The sequence below is a fragment of the Lissotriton helveticus genome, chromosome 9 (genome assembly GCF_964261635.1).
Source record: "Lissotriton helveticus chromosome 9, aLisHel1.1, whole genome shotgun sequence".
In the NCBI taxonomy this organism is placed as follows: domain Eukaryota; kingdom Metazoa; phylum Chordata; class Amphibia; order Caudata; family Salamandridae; genus Lissotriton; species Lissotriton helveticus.
The window spans coordinates 1,141,340,147-1,141,366,781 of record NC_136070.1 but is presented as its reverse complement, the minus strand read 5'-3'; the positions used below and the strand labels follow the sequence as shown (position 1 = coordinate 1,141,366,781).

At 44.5% G+C, this 26,635-nt stretch overlaps 1 protein-coding gene across 4 annotated transcripts in view; it reads right to left on the bottom strand.

Moving 5' to 3' along the window:
- Nucleotides 1-26,635, bottom strand: part of ARHGEF3 (Rho guanine nucleotide exchange factor 3) — an 800,814-nt gene that overhangs the window by 82,473 nt on the left and 691,706 nt on the right. For all 4 annotated transcript variants that reach the window (XM_078661575.1, XM_078661576.1, XM_078661577.1 and 1 more), the window contains 4 exons: nucleotides 10,538-10,708; nucleotides 5,979-6,041; nucleotides 5,497-5,593; nucleotides 5,114-5,190 (listed from right to left, as the gene is read on the bottom strand). In XM_078661575.1, coding sequence (XP_078517701.1) covers nucleotides 5,114-5,190; nucleotides 5,497-5,593; nucleotides 5,979-6,041; nucleotides 10,538-10,708 — 408 coding nt within the window. The remainder of the gene's footprint in view (nucleotides 1-5,113; nucleotides 5,191-5,496; nucleotides 5,594-5,978; nucleotides 6,042-10,537; nucleotides 10,709-26,635) is intronic.

The window sequence follows — 26,635 nt, the reverse complement described above, 5'->3', positions numbered from 1 at the left end:
TAAGCATTTGTTGTACTCACAGGGGCAATAAATGAGACACACACTCAAGAAAAAATCTGATACCAATTTAGAAAAATAAGTTGCATTTTTCTGTAAATTTCGAAACCAAGAACTTCATTATGAAGTACTTTTTAAAATATTGATTTTTACAGGTAAGTTAAATGTTCACTTAAACGCGTCTTTATGCAGAAACGTTTTCTTATGGGAAAAAAGGCATATGCTGCTTACAGTTACTATGGTTGGTTTCTGGTCCTTCTAAGAGTCATAGTTGGTTAATGTCCAAAGTACCACCAGCAGTTACTCGTTACCTGCCCTGTGGCGTCCGGGTGCAGAGGTGCTGGTCGGGTTGGTAGCTTTGCAAGCCACATCGGTGGAAAGAAGGGATGGCCACCTAAAAACAGGCGACAGAGAGGGACTTGGGGACAAGTCTGGAAGCTCCCAACGGGGGGCTCTGGACACAAGGGTCCTGGGAGCAAGGGGACACAGCCGGTTTTTGAGTATGTGGCTGGGACGGGATGTACGTTGTTACAACGCTTACTTTTACTACGCATGCCTTTACAACGCAGGTTTTTCAACGCAAGTCGTTACAACGACTTGTGTTGGGGGGTGCTGGATAGTGAATAGTTTAATTTACTATTCCAACTCCAGTCCCCGTGGATAGTAGGGAAGGTGTTGGATAGTAAATTAAACTATTACCTATCCTAGAGCACCCCCCAGCGCAATTCGTTGTAATGACTTGCGTTGAAAAACCTGCGTTGTAAAGGCACTGCGTGGTAAAAGTTGCGTCGTAAAGGATGTTTCCCGCTGGGACGCTCAGGTGCAGAGTAGATAGGTCGGCTGGGCCCTGTGCATCCAAGGCCTTCGTGGTTGTTGGTCTCGCTGGTTGAGGGTGCAGAAAGCAGGGCAGCTGGTGTATTCTGAAAGTGGGTATCTGCGGTGCTGACGTCCCTCGAAGGCTGCTCTGTCTAGGTGCTTGTAGAGCCCCAAATGGACTTAAGCAAGCCTTGGTTGCTGCAAGGGATCCAGAAACCTGGGTACTGTTGCTGTGTGGCTCCGGTCGGTCCTGATGTCCTCTCAATCGGTGAGGGGACAGATCGGACCTTCAGGAGCACATGCACCTCTTCCTGAGGTGCAGTTGCATCGGGCTAGCCAGGGAGTGGCAACATGGTAAACCGGATGCTGCTTTTTCGGTAGTTCCTCTACTCCAAAGGAGATTGCTGCCAATTTGTGAAGGAATGGCAGTCTACTGGGTTTCTTGGCAGATGCTCAGCTGCAGGATGAGTCACCTGGTCACGACTGTTGAGACTGGTGCCAAAAGTCAACAGCAGTCTTCAGTTTTCGTTTTCCCGCAGCTCTTCTTTGTCCTCTTCTTCTGGATCTGTCAAATCTAAGTTTCTGGCATCAGAGGTGCCCCTAAATACTCAATGTAGGTGCGTTTTGGGGAGTGACAGGTAGCCAATGGGCTACTTACATTTAGGGACTACACCCCCTATATGATCACTTCCTGTGGGTGGGAAGTGGGCATAGCCCGGACCCAGTGAGCCTAATTCCACTGAAAACCAAGATAGTGGAATTCTAGTTTTTTTGTTCACATGAGGTAGCCCACCTTAGGGGTGGATCTAGCCTGAATGGAAACACCTCCTGATTAGCTAATTTTTCCTCCAGTCCGGGTGCCAAATGGGCCTCAGGGCAGGAGGTGGCATCTCCCAAGTCTTGGGAAGCCGGGGTCACATATCAAAGGCAGCAGAGGCCTTTGGAGTCTCCTGCCTTGATATTCTGATTACTTAGCCATCCTGCTTGGAGGAGGTGACAACACCTCTGGCGGAGCAGGCATTGTTTCTGCCCTCAGGGAGTGTCGGCTCTCACCTGGAGGGTGTTGTAAACCTGTCTGTGGTGACAGGCTGGTCTACACCAGTCAGCCAGTACACTAGAGCTTGGATGGTGTTCAGGGGGCACTTCTTAAGTGCCTGTATTATTAAATCAATTACTGGAATCAGTGTGGGCTTATTAATACACAATTGCTTGATACTAAAAACTCCTTTAAGTTCAGTGAAGCCATCATGTAGCTGGAGAACTCAGCAGTGCCCAGTACATATACTCAAGATAGTGTCCCTGTTCATTGGCATTGTCCAAGATCGACATGGACATCACAGGGGCATATCTGCTCATGTAGATAGGTCCTCACATGTAATATAACGAACCCTGCCTTAGGGCTGTAAGGTATGCTGTAGAGGTGACTTACTTATATTACATGCAGTGTCTTTAGCATGTAATGTCTTCCCTTTTCTCAGCACCATGTCAGGCAGCTTGCAATGGCAGTTTGCATGAGTGTGGTGACGGGTCCCCCTAGGGTGGCACAATACATGCTGCAGCCCTTAGGTACCCTCTTTAGTCTCCCTGCCCTAGGTCCCAGGGGTGCCATTTACTAGGAGGTGCAAAAGATTTTGCCAACTGGGGAACAATTGTACCATTTTAAGGAAAGAGATCTGGCACTAGAGACCTGATTAGAAGGAATCTAATGCACTTCTGTTAAAACTGCATCAATTACCAGGCAAACATTTGGGATGACCATGTCAAAAAGGGGCACTTTCCTACACACACACAAACCCCTAAACGAAACAGAATGAGACTAACCTTTCCCAAGAAAGTCTTTATCATGTATGTGGAAAAACCTCAAAAGGCCTCTGCATTGGCATGGTCAGTCCCATGTCTGTGCTCCACTTTAAAGTCCATACCCCGTAGGGAGATGGACCACCTCAACAGTTTGGGGTTTTCACCTTTCATTTGCACCATCCACCTGAGAAGCCTATGGCCGCTTTGGACAAGGAAGTGAGTGCCAAACAGATATGGTCTCATCTTTTTCAGAGACGAAAATACAGCAAAGGCTTCCGTCGCAATGGCACTCGAACACTGATCTCTTGGGAGTAATCTCTTGCTAATGAAAGCATTAGGCTGGTCATGGCCATCATCATTAATATGGGATAGGACCACTCTAATCCCGGGTTCAGAGGCATCGATCTGCAATATAAACGGCTTTGAATAATTTGGAGCTTTAAGAATGGGGGCTGAACACATTGCTTCTTTCAAAGTGTCAAAAGCCTTTTGACAGCTCATTGTCCTGTTTATCGTTTTTAGCATGCCTTTACAGCGCAGGCTTCACCACAACCGTGTCATTCCCACGCATTCCTTTATAAAGAATTTTGTTGTAATGTCATGATCGGTAAAGGCATATGCGTGGTAAAGGTTACACCCCAGCCCCCTGCCCTGAGCTCTAAAACCTGGCCCCCTGCCCTGAAGACAGTCACGACCCCATCCCTAAAAACACCTCAGCCCCCCGCCCAAAGCCCTAAAACCAGCCCACAGCTCTAAAAACGACCCAGACCGCAGCCTGAAAAACACTGCAGCCACCAGCCCTAAAATCTGGGCCCCAGCCCTGAAAACGACTCCGACCCCCGATAGAACATGTTATTCCAATTGATCTAAATTAAACATGGATGTTTAGTAGAAATTGATTTATATGCTAATTATTGAAACATTCAATTTGATGGTATAGTTCATAACGTTATGCCGAAGTTATGTTTTTGCTCATGTGCATTGAATAGTTTTCAGACAGGGGGGAGGGAGCAGATCAGGGTACGGGCTCAGAGGTGGAGAAAGAAACGAAAGGATGAGACACAAAAATGATAAAGAATAGAGTACAAAATACACTATATACAGGCTGGCATTGGTAAAGAAAAGAGGATGAAAACAAATCAAAACACAAAAGATGCTGCAGCACAGAGCCAGCAGGGTAAGAGAGGGGCCATAGTTAGAAATAGAGGAGAGAGGGCAATAGAGAAAGTCAAAAGAGCACTAAAGCAATATTAAACATAACCTAATGATTTTATGTAGGTTTGGGACGAAAAAAGGCCATAGGTACAGAGACTGTACATCGAAGAAAAAAGTAAGGGTAAGCAAATAGGCATGGCCATGTGTAAGATAACAGATACATCAATGACCAAAGAGGACTGACAAAAGCAAGAGATGGCAAATTTGATTGGTGAGGTTAAGGAATATACAATGTTAGGCAAGGAACAATCTTTGAACATTACTTGACTTCATGAAAAGGCTCAATCTCCACCATGTAAAAAGTCCAGAAGGGTGTCTTTTGTTGCTAAAATTAACATTCCAAGAATGCAGGCTGGAGCGAAAGATTCCTACTTGCTGCTCCTGTGGGATCACCGAATTGTCCATACGGTCCCAAAATAATATTTCACTTTCAACATTTTCCAAGGTGAGAAATTGTAAGTTGCTGATTGCTTTCATTTCGGACAGGAGCAGAGAGAGACACACACACACATATGTGTGGATGGGTAAGAGGGTGCTTTTTATGGGCTTTGAACTACTACACATATTTGTTTACTCTTTCATTTAAAAAATATTCTATCCGTATTTGTCAGAAAAAATACAGCTCACCAGCGCAGCCTTGTCTGCAGTGTACAGTATCAGACATCTATTTCTAACAAATTACAGTCATGGAAAGTTTAACAATTCATGCTACACAATCCAGGGTGTTTTCATGCATTCTGTATAAACCAGTGCCCTAATTGATCACGGGCATACCATGTACATATTTATAAGTATCTAAATGAATATCCATATGTATAGTTATCTAGTGTCAACAGTATTTCAGCTAATCTTTATGTTTTTTAAGAACCTTAATTGGCCCAAACATAAATCATATAGATGCACGAATATGTTCACCTCCATTTAAGCTGCTTAATTTTTTATGCCAGTCTCCAATATTATAATACCGTTATGACAGAATATGATAATACATACCTAAATTACAAATTAGGCTAAACACTTATGAATCACTGAGAATGGAACCTAGATAATAAAACATCTTGCATTTCCAATAGCTTGGGTATTTCTGGATCATGTTCCTAGCATTGTACTAGTTCTAGAAGCCGTCAGAGACAACTTTACTGAATTCTCAAGCACTCCGGATACGCAACAAGGTTGCCCTTTACTCAAGCACTACTATGCCTCTCCTTATGGCATACATACTGGATATCATAAATATGTCTTTGCAAACCATATGCTGTGAAGTTATTAAGATAAGCCGTCTTACCCAGCCCACTAGGATATGGCCCACATGTTCTGTAGATCCATCTGTTTTCCGGACTTCTCGAAGCCGACAAAGAAGATCTGAGCAAAGCAAAAGTAGAAATAAAAATTATGTGCTGCAAAGCGCCAACAAGTACTACACAACATCAAGTATGAGTGACAAACTAATGAAGAGGTCTGCAAGAAGCAACATAGTTATGGCCTGATTTAGAGTTTGGCATATGGGATACTGTTTCAAAAACGTGATGGTTATCTTGTCCTCCATATTACATGTGCCGGAGGATATAATGTACTTATTATACTGTTGATGAGATACCTCTCACATTTGTAACAGAGAATCCCATCTGACAACTCTAAATCAGGTCCTTGATCTGCTAATGTTCTTACCTTCATGTAGAGGGATGAGGGAGTCCAGTGTTCCAAATATCTGAGTTAGCTCATGCTCAGTCATTATACACAGTTTAAGCATTGGGTCGTGGTAGGCCTGGAATAAAAAAAAAGGGACACATCAATATTTGTGAGGAAAAATATTGATCTTTTAAAAGTAATGCTTGTCTTTCACACTAATAATGAAGCAGTTTGGTTGAAGTCAGTGAATGATCAACAGTGTAGAGAAAAATTAACTCCGCGCACAATTCTCTTCTCTTATTTATTTTTAAACAACTAAATGATAACCCAAACTTACTGAAAAGTGTATGCAATCATCAATCATATAGTCAATTTCCAAAGTATGTCAATACTTTTCTGAGCCCAGTTCATGATGTAAAGAACTTAAGTTGCACAACTTCAATGTCTGAGACCAACAGATCACCTGGATAGCTAACTTGGATCGATGAAAAGTAGTACACTGACCGTGAGCATGAGCTTACCTTTTTTGCTAACTTCAAATCTTCGATCAAGTCTTCTTCTCCCTGGGAAAGTTCAAAGATTGCCTACGAGAAGGATCACAGCTGTTACAACAAATTGAAAACGTGAAAAATGGGAAACTATTGTGATCCACTGACATGATGTTATTTTCAACAAGTTTATGTAAATACACTTATCGTCTTTTTCTTTGCCATTTAAATCAGATTAAATGATATCAGTTGCTGTTAAATGGGGAGTCTCGTTCAGTGACATGTTTATTTCAGGATTGAGTAACTAAGCTTCAGGGTTTTTCATAACCAGCACAAATGCAGAGATTTCTTTTTAGGTCTCGCCTGTCGATGCGCATGCGCATCGAGCTTGCGAGACTATTGGGGCTTAAACAGTCTTTAACCAACTTGCAAGGAATCGTGGCGATTCCTTGCAGTGCCCGTGAAATTCAAGCTTAATGCGCATGTGCATTGAGCTTAAAAGCGCGTGCACATGCCCCCAGCCGCCTGCTTGCATGTATTTTCCCTCAGCCGCACTCCTCCCACACCCCCGCTCCGCCCCCTCCCCTGCCTGCCGTGTCGCGTTTCTTCAGTTCCCTTAGCCGCACTCCAGGCCCCTGCTGCTTTCACACCCTCATGCCGCTCTCCCCGCTCCGCCTCCTCCCCTGCCCGCCGTGTCGCATTTCTCCTCCCCCCTCCCCACAGCAATGCCCTCCGTCTTGTTTTACCCGTTTCTTCTTTTCTCTATCTGTCCCGCATCCCTTTCTCTCTTTGCCTCGCAGCGTCTTTTTTTTTGCTTCTGATGCCCGTATGTTTCTTTACAGTATCTCAAGCATGCCAAAAGTTCTTTTGATTTAAACATAAAAAACGACCATGTCTAGAACTTAAAGAGCAAGAGATTAGTGCCTTTCGTTTTTAAACTCTGACTTCCTCAAACAAACATGAGCCCGCGTCCCTTTCTCTCTTTGCCTCGCAGCGTCTTTTTTTTGCTTCTGATGCCCGTATTTTTGTGCAGGCAACCGAGGGGTTCATTCATGGCTGGACGGTGGCCGGCCGTACTTTCAGTTTCCTGCTTCTCCAGCTCCTTCCTCTCTGCTGGAAACAGACAAAAGGCGCCAGTGGTGCACAACATAGACGGAGCCATCCGGCTTAATGATTGCTTTGGAATTCCATGTGTTAACAGTAAACAGACCAGAGGCGCCAGGAGAGCACAAGCCACACAGAGTTGCACCCCCACCTCCCCCTCTCGCCTTAGTCAAATGAGGTGTTTGTAACCAAGGCTGCGTCTTCTTTGGTGCGTTTATAATGTACATGGGATGTTTGGGTTCATGCTGGGTAGCGCTGCAGCCATTGACTCTCCCCCAGCCCTACCCTCCTTTGGCTTCTATAACGCACTGTTGTAGTACTGTTAAGGTGGGCTAAAATACAGGCACTTTCTTCTAAACTAAACATATGTTTGTCGTAATCTCTTTGTTTTAAAGTGCAAACAATGTTTTAAAATGCTGCCGCTGTTAGTTACACGAGGTGTTTGTAACCGAGGACGCTTCTCCACATGATCGCCTGCCTCTCGCACACATGTGAGTGCGTTTCAACTATGTTTTATTAGTACCGTGCTGTGTGTTGGCTTTTTCATATGTTGTCATGGGTCTATATTTTTATAATAATGGCAGCGCTTTAGGCAACGCCACCTGCAGATAATTACCCGGACGTCTGCTGAGGCAATCAGCAGCGCTGCTCTCGAAGAATAACACGGGGGTCCATAGCAGTGCCACGCGACCGGTCCGGCGCGCTCTCCTCCCTGCTACCGGGGGCCAAGACAGGCAGGGATATCCTTAAATTGCACAGCCAACGAAACTCCAGGGCAAATGTGGTAAGGGGATAAACAAGGGCACGGCGAAAACATGGCAACAGTCACCGCATGCAAAACTCGATTGCTGTTTAATTTCCTACCCCACCACCATACACGCATACAACCACTCACACATACAACCACTCACACATACAACCACTCACACATACAACCACTCACACATACAACCACTCACACATACAACCACTCACACATACAACCACCCACACATACAACCACCCACACATACAACCACCCACACAACCACCCACACAACAACCACTCACACATACAACCACTCAAACAACTACACACACAACCGCACACACAAACACACACATCTGTCGCACACACATCTCACACATGCAACGCCACTCACACACGCAACGCCACTCACACACGCAACGCCACTCACACACGCAATGCCACTCACACACGCAACGCCACTCACACACGCAACGCCACTCACACACGCAACGCCACTCACACACGCCACTCATCCACGCAACGCCACTCATCCACGCAACGCCACTCATCCACGCAACGCCACTCATCCACGCAACGCCACTCATCCACGCAACGCCACTCATCCACGCAACGCCACTCATCCATTTGAAAAACGAAAAATGTCAAACTCTTCTATTGCGAGACCTATTGCATTTTCAATGCTTGTTTTAAGTGCTGCAAAACGTGTCTTTTTAGCCAATGACTAAAGTGGTACAGTGTTGTGTTGATAAATTCGCTTAGTGAAATAAGTACTGTGTACAGCGCTTTAGAAAACTCTCTACATTAAATTTATAAAAATAAAATGCGAGTTGAAAGCAGTCTTTCTAAATCCGATGCCATACTAAAGTCGCTATTGAGTTTGTACCCCAACAACCCACGGTCCTGTTCATTCATGTTTTGCAGTGCCCATTCTCCTGCAACTTTTTAAAAAACCTTTACAGACAAAAAGAAAAAGACGGTATGTGTACTTACAATACTTGTTAAAATCCTTGTATGGTAATGGGGATTGATATGCAAGTTACAATGACATTTATGCATTTCAACAACTTTTTGGGAATAGAGTTGTGTAGACCTAGTAGGATCTGTAAGCACTTACACTTATTGACTTATAGAGCGAAAGTGCCTCGCAGGTATATTAAGAATTACCGTATTCAATGTTTGCTCCACGTGCGCGTATAAAATAGGCATTAGCACAAAGGTGTCTTCAGTTCTAAAAGCAACCTGTCACCTTACTGCATGCAAATAAACAATGAATGACTTGCCTTTTTTTGTGACCTAATTAGTTAAGATGACAAAGATAAGACGCTACTTTAGGACGCTGAAATATACATTGCATTTCATGGCAGTCATTAAGGGTTTGTCAGAGGTATCCTGTGCTAATCCCTGGTTTTCCATTTATTACACCTGGACTCCAAACCTCCGACTCTAAATTAGGTGTTAATTAGCATAATTTTTTTTTTTTTTTCCTTTGCCAAGTCTGTTTGGGGTTGGCCACCTACAGTGGGGTTGGCCACTTACAACGGGGGTGGCAGAGGGTTTGGCCACAAGCGTATCATAAGATATTACTGTACCTTTTAAAAACATAGAAATTCACTGATAAAAACAGAGATTAAAGAGGAGTTATATTTAAGTAAGATAGTTGGATTTTAACTTACATTAAAAAACCTTTGATATTCACAGAAAAACCAAAGGTTAAAATGGAAATATACATAGGTCTTCTGATAACAAAAATCTAACATTTAAAAGCCAAAAACAAAAATAAAACACTGAAATCCACTAGTTATACTTAACTGACATAAGTATAACGTGCACCGATATGATGCATTGCTTATGACCATGCATATTCCATCATTCATGCCATCTGAAATCTACAGTGGTGCAAGTTATACTTATGTTGGTCTATAAAACAAACAAACAATTGGAAGAGAGACAAAACAACTACTTCATGGCAAAAATACCTTTAAGACACTTAAGCTTCAAAACCATAGCATTTTTGTAAACAAGCATTGTAAACACTTGAAATATTTTTTAATATTTCCGTCTACATTAGTACAGAAAAAATACATATCATAGGAAATGTAAGGCAACCACACCATTCACCATAAGTTTAGGAAATTCATATATACATTTTTTTGTGGTGGAAACCAGCCATACTGATGTGGATAGAGTACTCTCTCCTGTTCCCTCTTTCCTTCCTTCATCTTTGAGTTTCACTTAAAAGGTACTTCTGTTTCATGTTCACATTTGTGCATTTGGTTCCGCTGCAACTGGCTTTATTATTTTCAAAACGTAGCGTGTACATGTGTTTTATTCATGTACAGTAAGCTTTCAGAAACCCGTTTGTGTATAGAACGATCGATATGAACTGGACAAAAATAGCTACTCCTTCCTCAACTCAATGAATTTTCTAAGTATTTGCGATGTGAGCCGGTGCACGACAAAGGAGATAAGATTTTTGGTGGCAAAAATCATCAGAAAATTGTATTTACTGGTAGGAACTTTCATATCCAAAATAGGCCTTACTCTATGCTCACACTGTCATGTAGGATGGTGGGGCAGCTCCAATCGGCAGTGAGACGGAGAGATGTAAACTACACCGTTATCATTTTAGAGGAAGACAATTTTTACTGAATATACTTGAACATCTCATTCCAGATCCCCAAATTATAGCTTCCACCATTAGCCACAAAGTATAAGAACAAGCAGGTGATAAGGCTACCTCTTGACGCTTGATTTCCTTCGATGTGAGCACCTGGTTGATGGACACATCAAACGTTTCGCTCCAAAGCTTGCTGTCTCTCCGCTTCGTGATTGCAGGGGGTGCATTTCTGGACCACGGTCGTGGGCTGAATAAATCAGGACGACTGTCACTTCGGAAACTGATTGAACGCTGGATAATAAGGAAAAAGTTTTAAAGAAATTGATTACTTATATATCAAATAAATTGATTACTTATATATTTCACACCCGACTGAGCTCTCAAAATTGGCGGAACCAGGGTGGGGGGACAGTGTTGACCATGTAAGCTATTTGTTTTCCATCATACAGGCGTTTGGATTGATAAAAGAGTCTGTGGGACTTGAAGAGTTTACACGTTTACTGTCATAGGCAAAACTATATTATGTTCTGATAGAGGAGCTATCAAAGTCAAAATAATATTTCCCTTTGCAGGCTCCAGCTCTCACTGCTAACTGAGGTTGAAATTGGGGTGTAGCCAATGCAGAGACTTATTTCTGAAGTAGGAGGAGACTCTTAGCAACAGACAAAGCGCCAAAGAGCGCAGGAGGGTTGGGGGGGGGGTGTCAAAGACTTCTTTTAAGGACTTCGAAGCATTGACCCCACCTTAGGTGAGGGAGGTACGGATTCGAAAGCGCATTATACTCTTCCTCACAAGATAAAGTGGCCGGAAACTATTACTTGCATGTTACATTTCCTCTACCAGCATATCTATCCACCGTAATACCGTTTTTGATATAAAGCCAACGTTTCACAGTGGGGAAACAGCTGGTGAATTCGGTCTTCATACTTTTTAAATACGGCATATAGAAAGCTTGAGCTATCTTGGCAGTCTCATGCAAAAAACAAAACAAATTTTAAATAAAAAATATATATACATAGAGGCGCATTAAGTCAATCTTCTGCATTCATTGGTCTGTTAAACTGTGATTCACATTTTTGCTTCTGCCCGCCACAGCATACAGCATGTAGTGGGTCAGTCCAATCCATCCATTGGCTTTCTTGCACTGTGAGTGAGGGCATTTTGCTTGATCATTTATGCGCCTCACAAGAAGTCCACTTGATTGTGAGGGTGGGTGAGCTGGTAGGGCAATACTTTGCTTTGTGAATGCTTGTTTCCTGACTGTCTGTATCAGTTTTTTGTCATAATTGTGTGTTTGGCTTAGGGGAAGGAATGCTTTCTTCCTTTTTTCTTTTTATTTATGACTGATATTCTTGCATTAATAAAATGTAAAAAGCAAACCATTCCACCACCCTTCCATGATATTCTTTTGGTTGTAATGTTATAGTTTGAACATACTGCCCACTGTTGACCACTGTTTTTGTCTATCTTACTCTGGTGATACTGTTGAGGTAGACTTTGTTATACCTGTTACTGCCTTGGTTACCCTTTTAGGTGCCTACAAGCAATTCAGTTTATATGTGCCATACCAGTGGTCAATGTTATTATTGTCTGTGTTATACAGTTGACAGTTTGAGCTACTATAGTGACTGCTTACTTGACACCATGACCACCTAAGCTATTTGTTTGAGTGTGTGTACCATGTCGTTGATTGTGTTGCTCTGTTGCTACCACGTGCACACCTTTGCACCCCATGGAGTGGCCATATTCTAAGGTTTTATGTGCATTTTAATTATGCACATTAAGCAGTATCAACTTCCTTAGCTGAAAAGATTAACCAGACATAAGGCGCTTTCGAAGTATATTAGATCACTGGAATGATGGGAGTTTAATTGAAAACAATGGAGTGCTTCGGGCTTCTAATGGCCAGTAGAATCCCTGAATGCCTACATTCCAATGTTGTCGTTCACTGCTGTTGCTGTGAAAAAGACCTTACGAAGCCCGAGGGGGTTGAGGGATTTCAATCCCCTCAGGCTCCATGAGGCCTTTGTTTTACAAATTAGAATATTCTGCCCTCTAAGGGCGGAATGTTCTAATAGCCTTAGAGCCCCCCCCGGAGTGGAGTCTACCGGCCATTTAAGGTCCGCTCTCTTGTTAAAGGCCATCGCCTTATGCTCAGGCCTTTAGCACTGGAGCGGGCCTTCTATGGCAGATATAGCCCGCTACAGAGATGAGGGTTGGAGAGTGTCATGGAGTGGAGTGAAGGAGTGGCGTAAACTGGAGGTGCACAGAGTGGTGAGTCCTGGATTGTAGAAGAATGTCATAAAGTGGAGTGCCGCAGAGTGGAGGGGCATAGAGAGATGTAGCATGGAATGGAGTAAAGTGCCATAGAGAGGAGTAGTATAGCACATAATTGAGTAAAGTGTCATAGAGTGGAGTGCGTAGTGTCATAGAGAGTCATGGAGTGGCATAGATGCTGTGTTGTAAATTAGACTGTTGTAGTGTGTCATGGAGGGTTATAGAGTACAGTAACCTGGTATGTAGGGGCATAGAGTGGCATAGACTGGATTAGAGTGTCGTAGAGTGGAATGTAGTAGAGTTGAATGGAGTGGAATGACAGAGTGGAGAGTAGAGTGTTTTAGAGTGGAGTGTTGTGGATTATAGTGAAGAGGTGTGGAGTGGCGTGGAGGGGCATAAAATGGAGGAACGTACAGTGAAGAGGTGTAGAATGGAGGGGCGTAGAGTGGAGCGAAGTAGAGTGGAGGGCAGTAGAGTAAAACAGAGGGCCATATAATATTGTGGAATAGAGTGGAGTAGAGTGCCACAGAGTGGAAGTGGTCTAGAATGGAAGTAATCTAGAGTGGCATAGAGTTGAGTGGTGCAGAAAGGAGTACAGTGGTGTGGAGAAGAGTGGAGTTGAAAGGCGTGAAGTGGAGTAGCGCAGAGGGGAGTGGATATTTACAATGTGTCGTGGAGTAGAGTGTTGTAGAGTGGACAGGATTAGAGTGGAGCTGCGTAGAGTGAAATCTGCATGGAGTGGTAGCGCATTGCCATTACAGACAACACATTTTCAATTGAAATTACTATTGCATTTGCACAGACATACAGTTTTACTGGTAAGACTACACAGCGCACAAATGATAATGTGTGGAAATGGCATCACCAAGTGTATTGATTTGTTTTGATCCTATTAAAATATTTGTTTCCTCCACACTTCAGAATTATAAAATATTTGCTTCATTTGTGCTTTAGTAATTCTGAAATATTTGCACAGTTCATTTACAGACATTTAAAATGTGTTGTGTGCTAGAAAAATTGACACCCTACAGCCTCTCCTCACACATGGGTCCCCTAAAGGATGGTCCCATAAATTCTCTCACTTTGACATCAGAGAAACAAAAGTAAACTCCAACCTCCCTCAGACGACAGAGCCTGCATTTGACTCTGTCTTTGAATGCACAGCAAATGTGACAAGAAAGCGAGTCGTGGAAGAATACATCAATTAATACTAGCTTCACTGGAGGGACGAACTCAAGCTGAGCAGCCAAAAACAAGTAAATGTGAGTTGCAAAAGACAAAGCTAATGGTTAGCAATGGATTCAATGTATTTCCTGGGAAGCTTTCAGAATGTCTGCAAGTTGTGGTTAGCAAACGAGACTGCTGCGAAGTGTGGTAGGCCTCGACCTAAAAAGAAGTACCTCTTTATTGCAAAAAATCTGTACATGTTGGTGGCTACCATTTTATTTGCTGGCTGTTCAATGTGTAAAATTCCTTCCTAGGAATCTATGAATGTTCAAAAGAATCACTATCTAAGTGTGACAAACTGTCAGCTACATCCTAGTATGCCACTTGTATTGCATTTACTTGCATACTATGCAGTGTAACTTGCGTTTTCTGCATCAGAAAGCTCAACCAATTGGATTGCAGAATTTGGCCCTATATTGCTCCATATTCCGGGGGCCTAAGCATAAGAAACCCCGTTATAAACAGTTTAAAAACGTCTCTATAAACAGTTTAGACAACCTGCACAAACGGTGGCAAACTTGGCAAGGATCCCCTATATATAAACAGTGTAAGGAACCAAATGCAAACAATGTATTTCCTTTCAATATGCAGCATAGGGAGGACTTTACAAATAGAATACGAACTTTACATATAAACAATGCAAGGAGAACTACAAAACAACGAATGAGTCAATGTACAGAGGGAACAATTGATTATCAAAGAGCACAATACAAACAGTGCAAGGCTTCCTACAGAAGTAAAGTAGGGACTTTTACCAAAACATTCAAAGAACCCTAGGAGACATTTGCAAGTAGTGTGTGGTCTCCTCAACAAACAATGCGAGACACAGTATAGAGTCAACAAAATCCTACCCATACAATATATGGAGCCCTGTACATAAAGAGTATAGTCTTACCCAGTGTAAGAATATAGAACTAGTGTAAGAAGGACAAACAAATGTATTATACATAGGGTTTAAAGTGGTGTAGAGAAATACAATATAGTATAAAGAAAACAACAGAAATAAATACTATTAAAAAGGAACAATGGCCTTTTATCCAACATAAGCACGTCAATGACAACTCAAAATGCATGAGTCCCTTACACACTGCATAATAAGCAAAACAAATAGTATAGGTAACCTATTATATACATTCTAGGAGGCATTGCATCAGCCATGCAAAGATTGTTTTGTTTTTTACTGAAGGAGGATGATACAAACATTGTAAGGAATTGTATACAACTGTTTAATCAACATTACAAAGGTGTCCATCGAACAGAGCAGACAGCAGTAGCCATGAAGTGTAAGAAGCCCCATACAAACAAGTTTAGCAACAATGCACAAAGATAGCCCATAAATAAAATATAAAATCATTGCTTAGCACTGCAAGAAGATTGTACGAAGTAGCAGAGCTCTGGCCAGGCCAGTGCTTAATTTGCACCAATGATTGCACTCACTTTTGGGGACCTGCACTTACTTTTCCTCATCAGACTTTGACCCAAAGTAAGAGAGAGGATGAAAGGAGGATGTGGCGAAAGATGGAAAAACAGAAACAAAGCGAGGGAGCAGAGATTAAAAAGAACCAACAAGAGTGCTATAAAGAGGTAAGAGAGTGTATGGTGGTACAAGAAACAGACATGAGGTGGAGTCAAGGCTAAGCAGCTTTGGTATTTGGTATTCCGACATTCGTCAGCACAGGCTGTGTATTTCTGAGTCAAACTTTGCGCACTGGCACGTATTATTTTACAAATTAAGCTGTCTGAAATCAGCATAAAACCCTCTGCAGAAACAATGTTAAGTAAGGAGTCTTTTAGAAACAAGAAACAGTAGGGTTCATTCTACAAGCAATGCATGGTACGGATTTTTTTTTAAATATATATTTTTTTATTTTATAAAAAATGTAAATATGACATAGCATATATCAACAGGCATTTGCAGTTATACAGGATGCAGTGAATACATGCATTGAGAATGCGTCTTTATCTACCCCCAACAACTATACCCCCCACCCCAAATAGGGTACTGATTTTGAAGCAAAGGCGGCAAGTCGTATACTACACACAGGGGCGGCTCTAGGCTCATGGCGGCCCTGGGCAGGGAACGTAGGTATGGGGCCCCCGGAGGAACGCAGGCGCGGAGGCCAGTGAAGAGGGGGCGGTCAGGGTGTTTGGAAGTGGAACAGAGCCGGAGGCCGCCAAATCCCTGCCAGGGGCCGCCACGCAAATATGTATCCATCCTCAGAGGATTATTATATTAAGGATATATATTGGTGTGGCGGCCACTGTGGTTTGGCGGCCCTGTGCAGGTGCACAGCTTGCACATGCCTAAGGCAGCCCCTGCTACACACCAATTACAGATCTCTATAAGAACAGCGTATGACGCATTTTAGACGGCCTTGGTGGTGTAGCGTGTAATGTAATTGCTTTCACTGCTCACACCACCAGACAGATCTAGATTGACCCTACAGTGAGCACTCTATGAACCATAATGAACACAATGAGAGCAGTATAAGGAGGGCTACACACGCACCCCCCGGCCCACAAATACCCAGCATGGAGCTTTATATGCACTATAAAATGTTCTGCCCAAAGAAAATTAAAATGTCCTGCCCAAAGAAAATTAAAATGTCCCTGTAAATGTACTTATCCGAAGCATTTTTTATAAGGTGCTACAAACCACTAGCTGGACGAGTAATTCTACCCAAAGAGTGTCAACAGCTCTACTTAAAAAGAATGTTCAACTTTTCAAAAACAACATAAAGGGCACTACTCTCTGCATCTATACAAGGACTTCTCCAGAAACAATATACATATCTGTATACATAATGTTTAGGCGGGGGAGGGACGGGGGTTGATAAAAACCAACCTAAAAAAACACTTACCTCGTCGGCCGTCCGTAATTCTCCCCTCCTTCCCTTCAGAAGAGCCCCATAACGGAACCAGGAAGTGCACAGGCTCTCCTAAACCATTCACAACACTGCACTGTTGCGCAATGCAATGCACTGGAAGCTTGTGCATATTTCCCACCAGGTTGTGTATTCCAGCCTGGTGGGGAACATGCAATGTGCGCATGACTGTTTCGCCGGCCCAAGTCGGCAGGCCAAACAGTCATGCGCACTTAGAGTTTGCCCACCACACCTCCCCATGTGACCCCAGCCCGCCCTAACCCAGCCCCATAGCTCACAAAAATCAAATGATAATAACAAAGTTATTTTCATTTTATTTTTTCCTTTTTTCACTGCTTTGAGAGCAGAGGGGTGACGCTCCGTCTTAGCGGAACCACCCCTGCAGAAACAATCTGGAGCAACAGAAACAAAATAGGGAACCCTACACAACACGTTCAAAGAGCAATACAAAATAGTATTACATGTTAAACACAAATAACACTGTATAAGGGGCTCTTCAAACAGAAGGAGGAGCTCTATAAGCGAATAATGAGCCCCTCACAAAGGGGCTGATTCACAGGAATTTAGCGGTACGGGAAGTAGTATTACAGTGGCACTCTTTTACAGACTTTTACATGCCTTTTTGAACAGTCTCCGAAACGTTCAACTTCCTATTAGTAAAAGTGCAGAAAAGGTGCAGTCCTTTCTTTTTGTACTAATTGTACATGAACATTCTCTAAATATTCCCATATTACTCCTTTTAGACGTCTGGTCCCATTTCTCCTATGAGAAGCTGAGGACAACTCTCAGGTGCCATGCAGGACAAGTCTTAATCAAAGACCTAAGCCAAAAAAAATGGAGCCATGCAGGACAACTCCCAGGCACAGGTCTCAGCAAAGAATCTGATAAATGCAGAATAACTCTCAGGCACAGGTCTCAGCAAAGAACAAGAGAAATGCAGGATAACTCTCAGGCAAATGTCTGGGCGAAGAATCGGTACCAGCGAAGAAATGGAGCAAAACATGGCAACTCCTAGGTGGTGTATGAGACTTTTCTGAGCCCTGGGGCAGTCCATGGTTAATTCCAGCCCAACCTCCTCCATACATTTGCATAGTGCCAAAACCTAACAGCAAACTTGATGCAGAATGCTAGCACAGTTAGACAAATGAAACAGCCACAATGTTATCCTCTATTTAAAACAGGCATTATTTTTTGTTTGTTTATCGCTTGAGTCCCTGGGGCCCGCTATTATTAATCACTTATATGACAACCGGATTAATCCATTTATTCACTTGATTTCCAAGCGCTAGAGAGCACTTAAGACTTTCTCCTGGAAGTGGAAGACAGTTTGAAACGCAGAAAGGAAGGACAATTAAAACAAAAAATACAAGAGGTCCTATTACCTCCTCTGACCAAAACAAGCTACCAGGCTCAAAGTTATAACTACATCATGTGTTAAACAATCCCAGTCAGGGGCCAAGGTGCCAGCAATTTTGTTACAATGTTATCATATTTTCCTGTCCTCTAATTTAGTTTCTCATCAAACGGGTGCATAAGGAAATATAGCTGAGTTGGTATGAGCCCAGGTGGCTGAGAATCTGAAAAAATATCCTAAACATGTGGTCTCCTAAAAATCAGGTCAATCAAAAACAAAAAAGCCACTTACAATTATTAGAGGATCTCCTTCAAGTTAAAAGAGATGGCATTTGGTACTCAGAGACTAGCTGCCCAAAGCTGCAGTGGTTTGCAGCTGGGACACTGGATACAGTACAGAAGAAACAAGTTAGAGTTTCACTTGGCCTTGTCAGTCAATGTCTTGGAAGGTGGCTGGGAGTTTAGATTGGCAGTATCACCCAAGGGGATCCGAGGGACCCAAGTGAACCCATCAATTGGAACTGGGGAAATGGAATTTAGGTAAGGGTTAAAATTGCATTATATCTGGAGCAGTAAAGGCCACATAGGAGATAGAGCCTATCAGGGGGAATATATAAGCACATATAGCCTAATTTCAAAAACTGTTATGTGTTTAAATCTCCTTGTGTAAACTACACAAGCCATAGAAAAATCTGACGTTATTCGATGTAGTAGAAACAGTGCCCTTCTTTTAAGATCTGTATCATATCTCTGTTGAACCTGAGCTTATAGAAGCCAGGTTTGCGATATCGGAATCAGTAATAGAATTAAAATGTTCATATGTTTCGAGAATAAGAAAACCTTCAAAAAAACAGCAACAGTTAAACAAGCCAGTACAGTTGTTTTTACTTCAGGCAGATTGTTTGCAATTTTTGTACGTGTTTCACTACAAAAACTATATTTTCTGAGCTTTGCCACAAAGATGTACATGATTTAAAGAGGATTTTTTAAACTTTTTTTGCAACAACATGGTGCCTTGAAGAAGACTCATTGCCGAAACAGCCATATCTTGCGAGACATTCGCAAGTGTAACGCATATTTCCATATATATATCTATAGGTTTGATTAATCATAATTATAAATGAACGTACCTTCAGAGGTATGCTCCCCGAAAACCTGAAATAGTTTGCAGCTCTATAAAACCAGGTTGACCAGGAGTAAATCGGTGAAGGTTCCACACATTTGTGATACGGATGGGCATTGTTGCTTTATTTAAATTTTCACTTAGCACGCATAATTCTTGCAACAAAAAATGCGTTTCACATGCACTAAATGAGAGGAGCAGTCCCCGTGCAAATAAGGACTGAGCAATGCTTGTCAATATGAAATCCCCATTTTCATTATCAGGGAACAAGTATCAATTATCTTGTGGTCTTTTTTCTTGTGACTGTTTATTGTTGGATGGTATTTCTGCCATAAAGCATAATGTGGCCCTAAAGTGACCTAATTATCTGGATAGATACAGAATTACACTTGTGAAATAAAACATGATAGTTTGCATTGCTCCTGCCTGGACTGTTACTCTTCAATGTGTGCGAGGGAAGCTTGCACTCCTGCTGCCCACATGCTGCAAACCTGATGTCTGTGCACGCGAGTGTGTGCACGAGACATGTTCCTGAGGATCTGCTTACCCAAGTGTTTTCTGGATTGGGATTTTAGGACATAACATGACCCCAAACGTTTATGTTTTACCAGAAAAGTGATATTCTAAAGAGTGAGTTTTCACTGAAACCAGTAAGGCAAGCTTGACAGGCCAAGAGTGAGAATGTGTTGGAAAGTGTGAGACTTACTAGTGTCGTAACGTGATCTGCCTGACTCTGTCTGCGACAGGCCAGGCGGTAGAGGAAGGGGCGTGGGGAAGCAGGAAGGGGAAACGAGTCAGTCCGAGAGTGAACACGAAAGAATAAAGACGTGTTTGACCACTCTCCCGGCTCCTGTGTCTCATTGGGCAATCGCGACACTGGCGACGAGGATGGGATATCAAAATCCCTATCCCACACACCGCGCAAAGCCCTGCCCCACGTGAGCGGCCGAGACGACATAGAGCCTGCAGCCTTCGACGGGACAGCGCGAGAGCGCGAAGCAAACCGGCGCCCGGCACCCCGTCGCTGCCAGACTCTGCCACCACGCATCAACAGCTGCTGAGGGGCACACACAAGTACTAACGACCAGCGCGAGGCGCAGTGGGGGACCAACAAGCCAGAAATAAATTAATCCCCAAGAAACAAAAAAGGAAGCAAAAATGGCGCGAAAACACGGAGCGCCCAGCAGCTGATCTGCAGCAACCGCCGACGAAAGGGGTGAGTCCCTAGAGCCAATAACGCGCTACTCACTTGTTGGGTACTTGCAATACTGCGCAACAAGAAACCTCGAAGAAATACACAGGCCCCCAACCGAGGCCACGTGTCCTGAGCGGCGGCCATCTTGAGGTCAGGCAGCACCCATAGACTCAGCATAACAAAAATCTTGTCGGCCATTTTGAGGTCAGGCATTTCTCAAGAATAATAGATAATTTACAAGTGGAGCCGGTTTGCACCAGCCTGCAAGCCAAATGTCAGTCATCAGCTCAACCAGTGGCACGGGAGATGCGGCAGCACCCCCAGAAAATCCACCTGCTCCAAGAAATCCACCAGTAGCGGCCCTGCCACATGCCACAGTCATGGGAGTGCCATATCTGAGACCTCCAGAACCCCTTGATTTGACATCAGGCAGCAGCATGGGGCCCAAATGGAAAAGTTGGTCCGAAGATTTTGAAGACTACATGGCTGGACTGCAAATACAAGACCCCAAACAAAAGCTGATAGCCCTACGCAATCTAGTAGGGAAAGACATTGCGCAAATCATCAAGGAACTGCCCGACGCGGCAACCGCACCATATGAGGACGTCAAAGGAGCCCTCGACCGGAGATTTCTGCACAAGCACAACCTCGATTACGAGCGCTACACATTCGGCCTAGCCACCCAAGAGAAGGACGAGAAAATGTGTGACTTCATTGTGCGCATCAGACGACTGGCTCGTCACTGCAACTTCGACGATTTCAATACAGAAGACGCACTGCGACTCCGCATAATTGAGGGGTGTCACTCCCAATCGCTACGGCGACGGCTACTGAAGAAACACTTCACCCTGGAAGAAATTGAGGAAATGACGCGCATAAACGACCAAGCAGAAGACCATGCAAAGAAAATGGAAGCCAACAGAACCGACAAGAAAGAACAGGCATTCAGGATGCAAACGCATCATGAAAAAAGACATCAGACTGATCGCCACAGATCCAACAAGTCCGCACACTCCACCTCCTCGCGGCGGAAACCAACAACCTGGTATGACTCGCGTGAATCGCGACACGCCAAGCACGCCAAGGCAGCACCCGCATGCTACAGATGCGGTCAAGACTACCCACACTCAGGACAATGCCCTGCCATCGGACAACGGTGCCATCGCTGTGGCAGGGACAATCATTTTGAGACTGTCTGCCAAACTCAACGTTCGGGACGCAGACCATCCAAAACCCGACCCTCCAAACAACATCACGCCCGTGCTGTGACAGGGCGTGAAAGACACTCATCCAGCTCATCTAGATCGAGCACTCGATCTTTCAGCTCGCATCGATCAAGAAAATCCACATCCAGCGAATCCCCGTCACGCACACCGGTGTCACAAGATAGTGATGAGTACATTTGCATGGTCTCTGACCCAGATCGTCTAAAGAAATATCCAAAGCTGGACATCCGGATCGGAGAACACCCAGCGAAATTTGTCCTAGACTCTGGAGCCTCCCTAAATTACATTTGTGCATTAGAGTACCAGAGCATGAGACCACGCCCTAAACTGGAACCAGCTGCGGTGAGGATATTCACATGGATGTCCAGAAAACCTCTGCCATGTTTAGGTCGTTTCAGCACGACATTGTCGTACAAAGACCGCCAAATTCCTGCATACATTCACGTTGTTGAAGGTCCGGATGTAGCTGTCTCTTGAGCATACCAACTGCTGAAAGACTGAAGCTTGTAGAACTCCTCTACATGACTGAAGACGCCCCAGACATCATTGAAAAATTCCCAAATCTTTTCAAGGGTCTTGGGAAGCTAAACCACTTCAAGGTCAAACTACACATAGACGAGCGCGTCTCCCCGGTGGCGCAACATCATAGGAAGGTACCATTTCACCTGCAGCAAGCTGTCGATGATGAACTCCAAGAGCTGCTCCGCACCGACATCATCGAGCGCACGTCTGGCCCAACCCCATGGGTGTCGCCTGTGGTGGTCGTACCGAAAAAGGGACTAAACAACAAGGTGCGCCTATGCGTCGACATGCGCGCACCCAATGTAGCAATCGAAAGGGAGCGACACCCTGGACCACACATTAGCGACATGATCGCTCGTCTCAACGGCACGACAGTTCTCTCGAAACTCGACCTTAACAAAGGTTACCACCAGCTTGAGCTTCATGAAAAATCCCGATATATCACCACCTTCACGACCCACCAAGGACTTTTCCGGCATAAGCGTCTAAATTTCGGCATATCATCTGCAGCTGAAATTTTTCAAGAAGCTATCAGACGGATAATCCAAGGCATCCCGAACGCATTTAATTACAGCGACGACCTGCTGGTGTTCGGGAAAGATCAAACCGAGCACGACACGGCCCTTGACAGAGTCTGCCACGCCCTGATAAATGCCAACCTGACTCTAAATGCAGAAAAATGTGAGTTTCACAGATCAACATTAAAATTCTACGGTCACATCTTCTCGAAGGACGGCATGATGCCTGACCCCGACAAAGTCTCTGCCCTCGCTGACACTCCAACGCCGCAAGATGTGAGTGACCTCCGCTCCTTCCTCGGCATGGCGAGCTACTGTGCCCGTTACATTCAAGACTTTGCCACGATCAGTCATCCGCTTCGAGAACTAACTCGTCAAGGTCAACCATTTGTATGGACTGAGGCCTGCGACCGCTCTTTCCGCAAGATCAAACATGCTGTCAGCTCTGCCATCAACCTGTCATACTTTGATGCCACCAAACGCACAGAAATCACTGTTGACGCCAGCCCTGTAGGTCTTGGCGCCATCCTGGCTCAATACCGGGAGGACTCGGATCAGCGCCACATCATCGCGTATGCCAGTCGCAGTCTCACCGATACCGAGTCGCGGTACTCGCAGCCTGAGAAGGAGAGCCTGGCCGTGGTCTGGGCCTGCGAACATTTTCACCTGTTTGTGTACGGGAAACATTTCACCATCATCACCGACCACCAGGCACTCATCACGATCTTTGGCAATCCCAAGGCCAAGATGCCCCCGCGTATTGAACGCTGGGGCCTCCGCCTCCAGGACTATATATACACTATCGTCCACAAACCGGGGAAATCGGAAAATCCAGCCGACTATATGTCACGACATCCCAAGACATCCACCAAAGAACTGCACTCGGTGGCTGAAGACTACCTACACTTTGTCATTGACTCTGCATGTCCTCCCACGGTACCCCTGGACGCCATCCAAGAAGCATCTATGCAAGATCAAGTCCTCCAGAACGTCACAGAACGAATCCGCACCAACTCCTGGCGGCACGTGACAGACGACTCCCACCCGAATTTTCCGGAACTCATGACATTCAAGCATGTTCATGACGAACTGTCCATCAGCAAAGACGGCCTCATCCTGAGAGGGGGGAGGATCGTTATTCCTACAAGGCTGAGACAAGGAGTGATCAACCTCGCTCACGAGGGACATCGAGGCATAAGCGCCACCAAGAAAGCGCTTCGAGAACGTGTGTGGTTCCCGACACTGGACCACATGGTTGAGACCACCCTCAAAGACTGCATCTCCTGCCAACTAGTGAGCCGCGATGAACCACCAGCTCCACTACAGATGTCGGAACTACCTGATGGCGTGTGGAAACAAGTTGCCATTGACTTCTTCGGACCCCTAAAGTCAAGCCAATACATCGTCGTTCTTATGGACGAATACTCCCGTTTCCCTTTTGCTCATCTAATACCATCTACCAAAGCAACGGCAGTGATTCCAATACTTGACGAGATCTTCGCGGCCTGGGGCATCCCGCTACGAGTCAAGTCAGACAACGGACCCCCATTCAATGGCCATGAATTCACAGACTTCGCCAAACATCTTAATTTTAAACACCAAAAGATCACTCCACTATGGCCTCAGGCCAATGGTATGGAGGAACGATTTATGGGGACTCTAAAGAAAGCAGTGCAGCAAGCAGAATTGGCCCGCCGAGACATCCAACAGGCTTTGAACGAAGTCTTAAGGGCCTATCGCACCACTCCACACAACACGACAAATCAATGTCCGGCTACTCTGATGCTAGGAAGAATCCCGCGCACTCGACTGCCTGCTCTGAGCGACACAATCCAAGCTAGAGCTCCGAACGTCGACCATGAGACACTAGTAAACATAGATCAGGACAAGAAATTGAAGATGAAGGCGTACGCTGACCAGAAGAGACACGCAAAGCCCACGGACATCCGAGAAGGAGACTGGGTAATGGTCCGACGCGACCGACGTACGAAAGCGGACAGCCGCTACCTCGCACAACCCCTAAAGGTCAGCCGACGGAAAAGGAACCATGATTACAGCAAAAGGTGATCACAAGCGAATCACCCGAAACATCTCACACTTCAAAAGATGTAAACCCCACGGAGAACACGACAGTCAATATCGAGAATCCTCCACCGACTCGGGAGACCGAGACAGGAGCAGTGACCACAGTCAACACAGTCCAACGAGACAAAATGACCCTGCGCCGTCTCGAAGTGACACGCCAGGCCGAGCTGATCGACCCCGGCGAACAACCCGACGACCCGAGCGTCTCATCAAGATAATTTGAGGCCACGTGCAAGTAAGACTTTATACAAAGGGGGGAGATGTCGTAACGTGATCTGCCTGACTCTGTCTGCGACAGGCCAGGCGGTAGAGGAAGGGGCGTGGGGAAGCAGGAAGGGGAAACAAGTCAGTCCGAGAGTGAACACGAAAGAATAAAGACGTGTTTGACCACTCTCCCGGCTCCTGTGTCTCATTGGGCAATCGCGACAACTAGGAAGGAGACAGACATGGCACACTGGTCCAAGGTGTTAAGTGAAGTGGGAAACTAGCAAGTGGAATACACAACCCCTGCATTTTTAGGTCGAGCCTAGCGCAGCGCGCATGTGCTGCTCTATGGGAGGCTTCTTGCAACTACTCTAAACTACTTTGCGCCGAGATTTCTCATTCGCTTGCAATCTGGTCTTTTACTGCCAGCGCCTACGTAGTTTTATCTTTCTTTTTGACATTACTCCGATACTTTTCACTTCCGATTTTCTTTCTTGTTTTATTTTAGGTTCCTTTGGGCACACTCTTTTATTTATTGTTTTCCTGAGCTTGTGTATCAGCCTGGCGCTCATGTTTCCAACAGTATCTGCATTTTGTTAAAGTTGTTTTTTTTTTGTTTGTGTACACGCGACACCTAGCACTTCCATCACGGCACGCCTTGCTGTTGAGGTTCTTGCTGTGCCCATTTCACAAGTACCGTGCTTGCACCACAAATCTGCGTGGCAAAAATGTAGGAACATACCAAGTGCACCACAAATCTTCACAGCAGAAATGTAGGAACATAACACATACAATACTACTGTGCACAGTAGAAATGAATGGAACATACCACATGCACCACATAATTACATGGCAGAAATATAGGAACATGACACATGCACCACAAATCTGCACAGCAGGAAGGAAGGAATATCAAACAATGTAGCATAATAGCACAAATCTATACAGAAGGCTGTAACGTACCACTCATTGACCACTAATCCACACAGGACAAAGGAAGGAACACACCTCAGTGTTCCAAGAATCAGTGCAGCGGCAGCAGGGAACATTCAACAACTGAACCACTAATCTGCACAGCAGTCAGGAAGAAAAATACTGCTCACTGACAACTGGTATGCACATCAGAAAGAAAAGAACATACCACATCAGTATCACCAGTCTGCAGTGAAGAAAGGAACACTCAAAACTTGTGTCAATAAAAATTGCACAGCAGAAAGGGAGGAACATACCACACATTCATCACTGAACTGCACAGCAGAAAGAAAGGAAGGAAAATGCCCCAATGCCCCTCTAACCTGCGCAGAGGAAAGACAGGAACATACAAAACACGTACCACTAATCTGCACAGCAGAAATGGAGAAACATACCACTAATGCGCCACTATTCTGCTCGCATAAACAAAGGAAAATGACAAAACTGTTCCAATACCTAATCTGCATTGCAGACAGGAAGAAACACACCTCACAAATATACCTAAACTGCACAGCAGAACGGAACTAGCACAGCACACGGGCACTAGCACTAATATACCATGCAAAAAGGGAGGAACACACCACACATGCATCACTAATCTGCACAACAGCAAAGCAGGAAGGATAACACC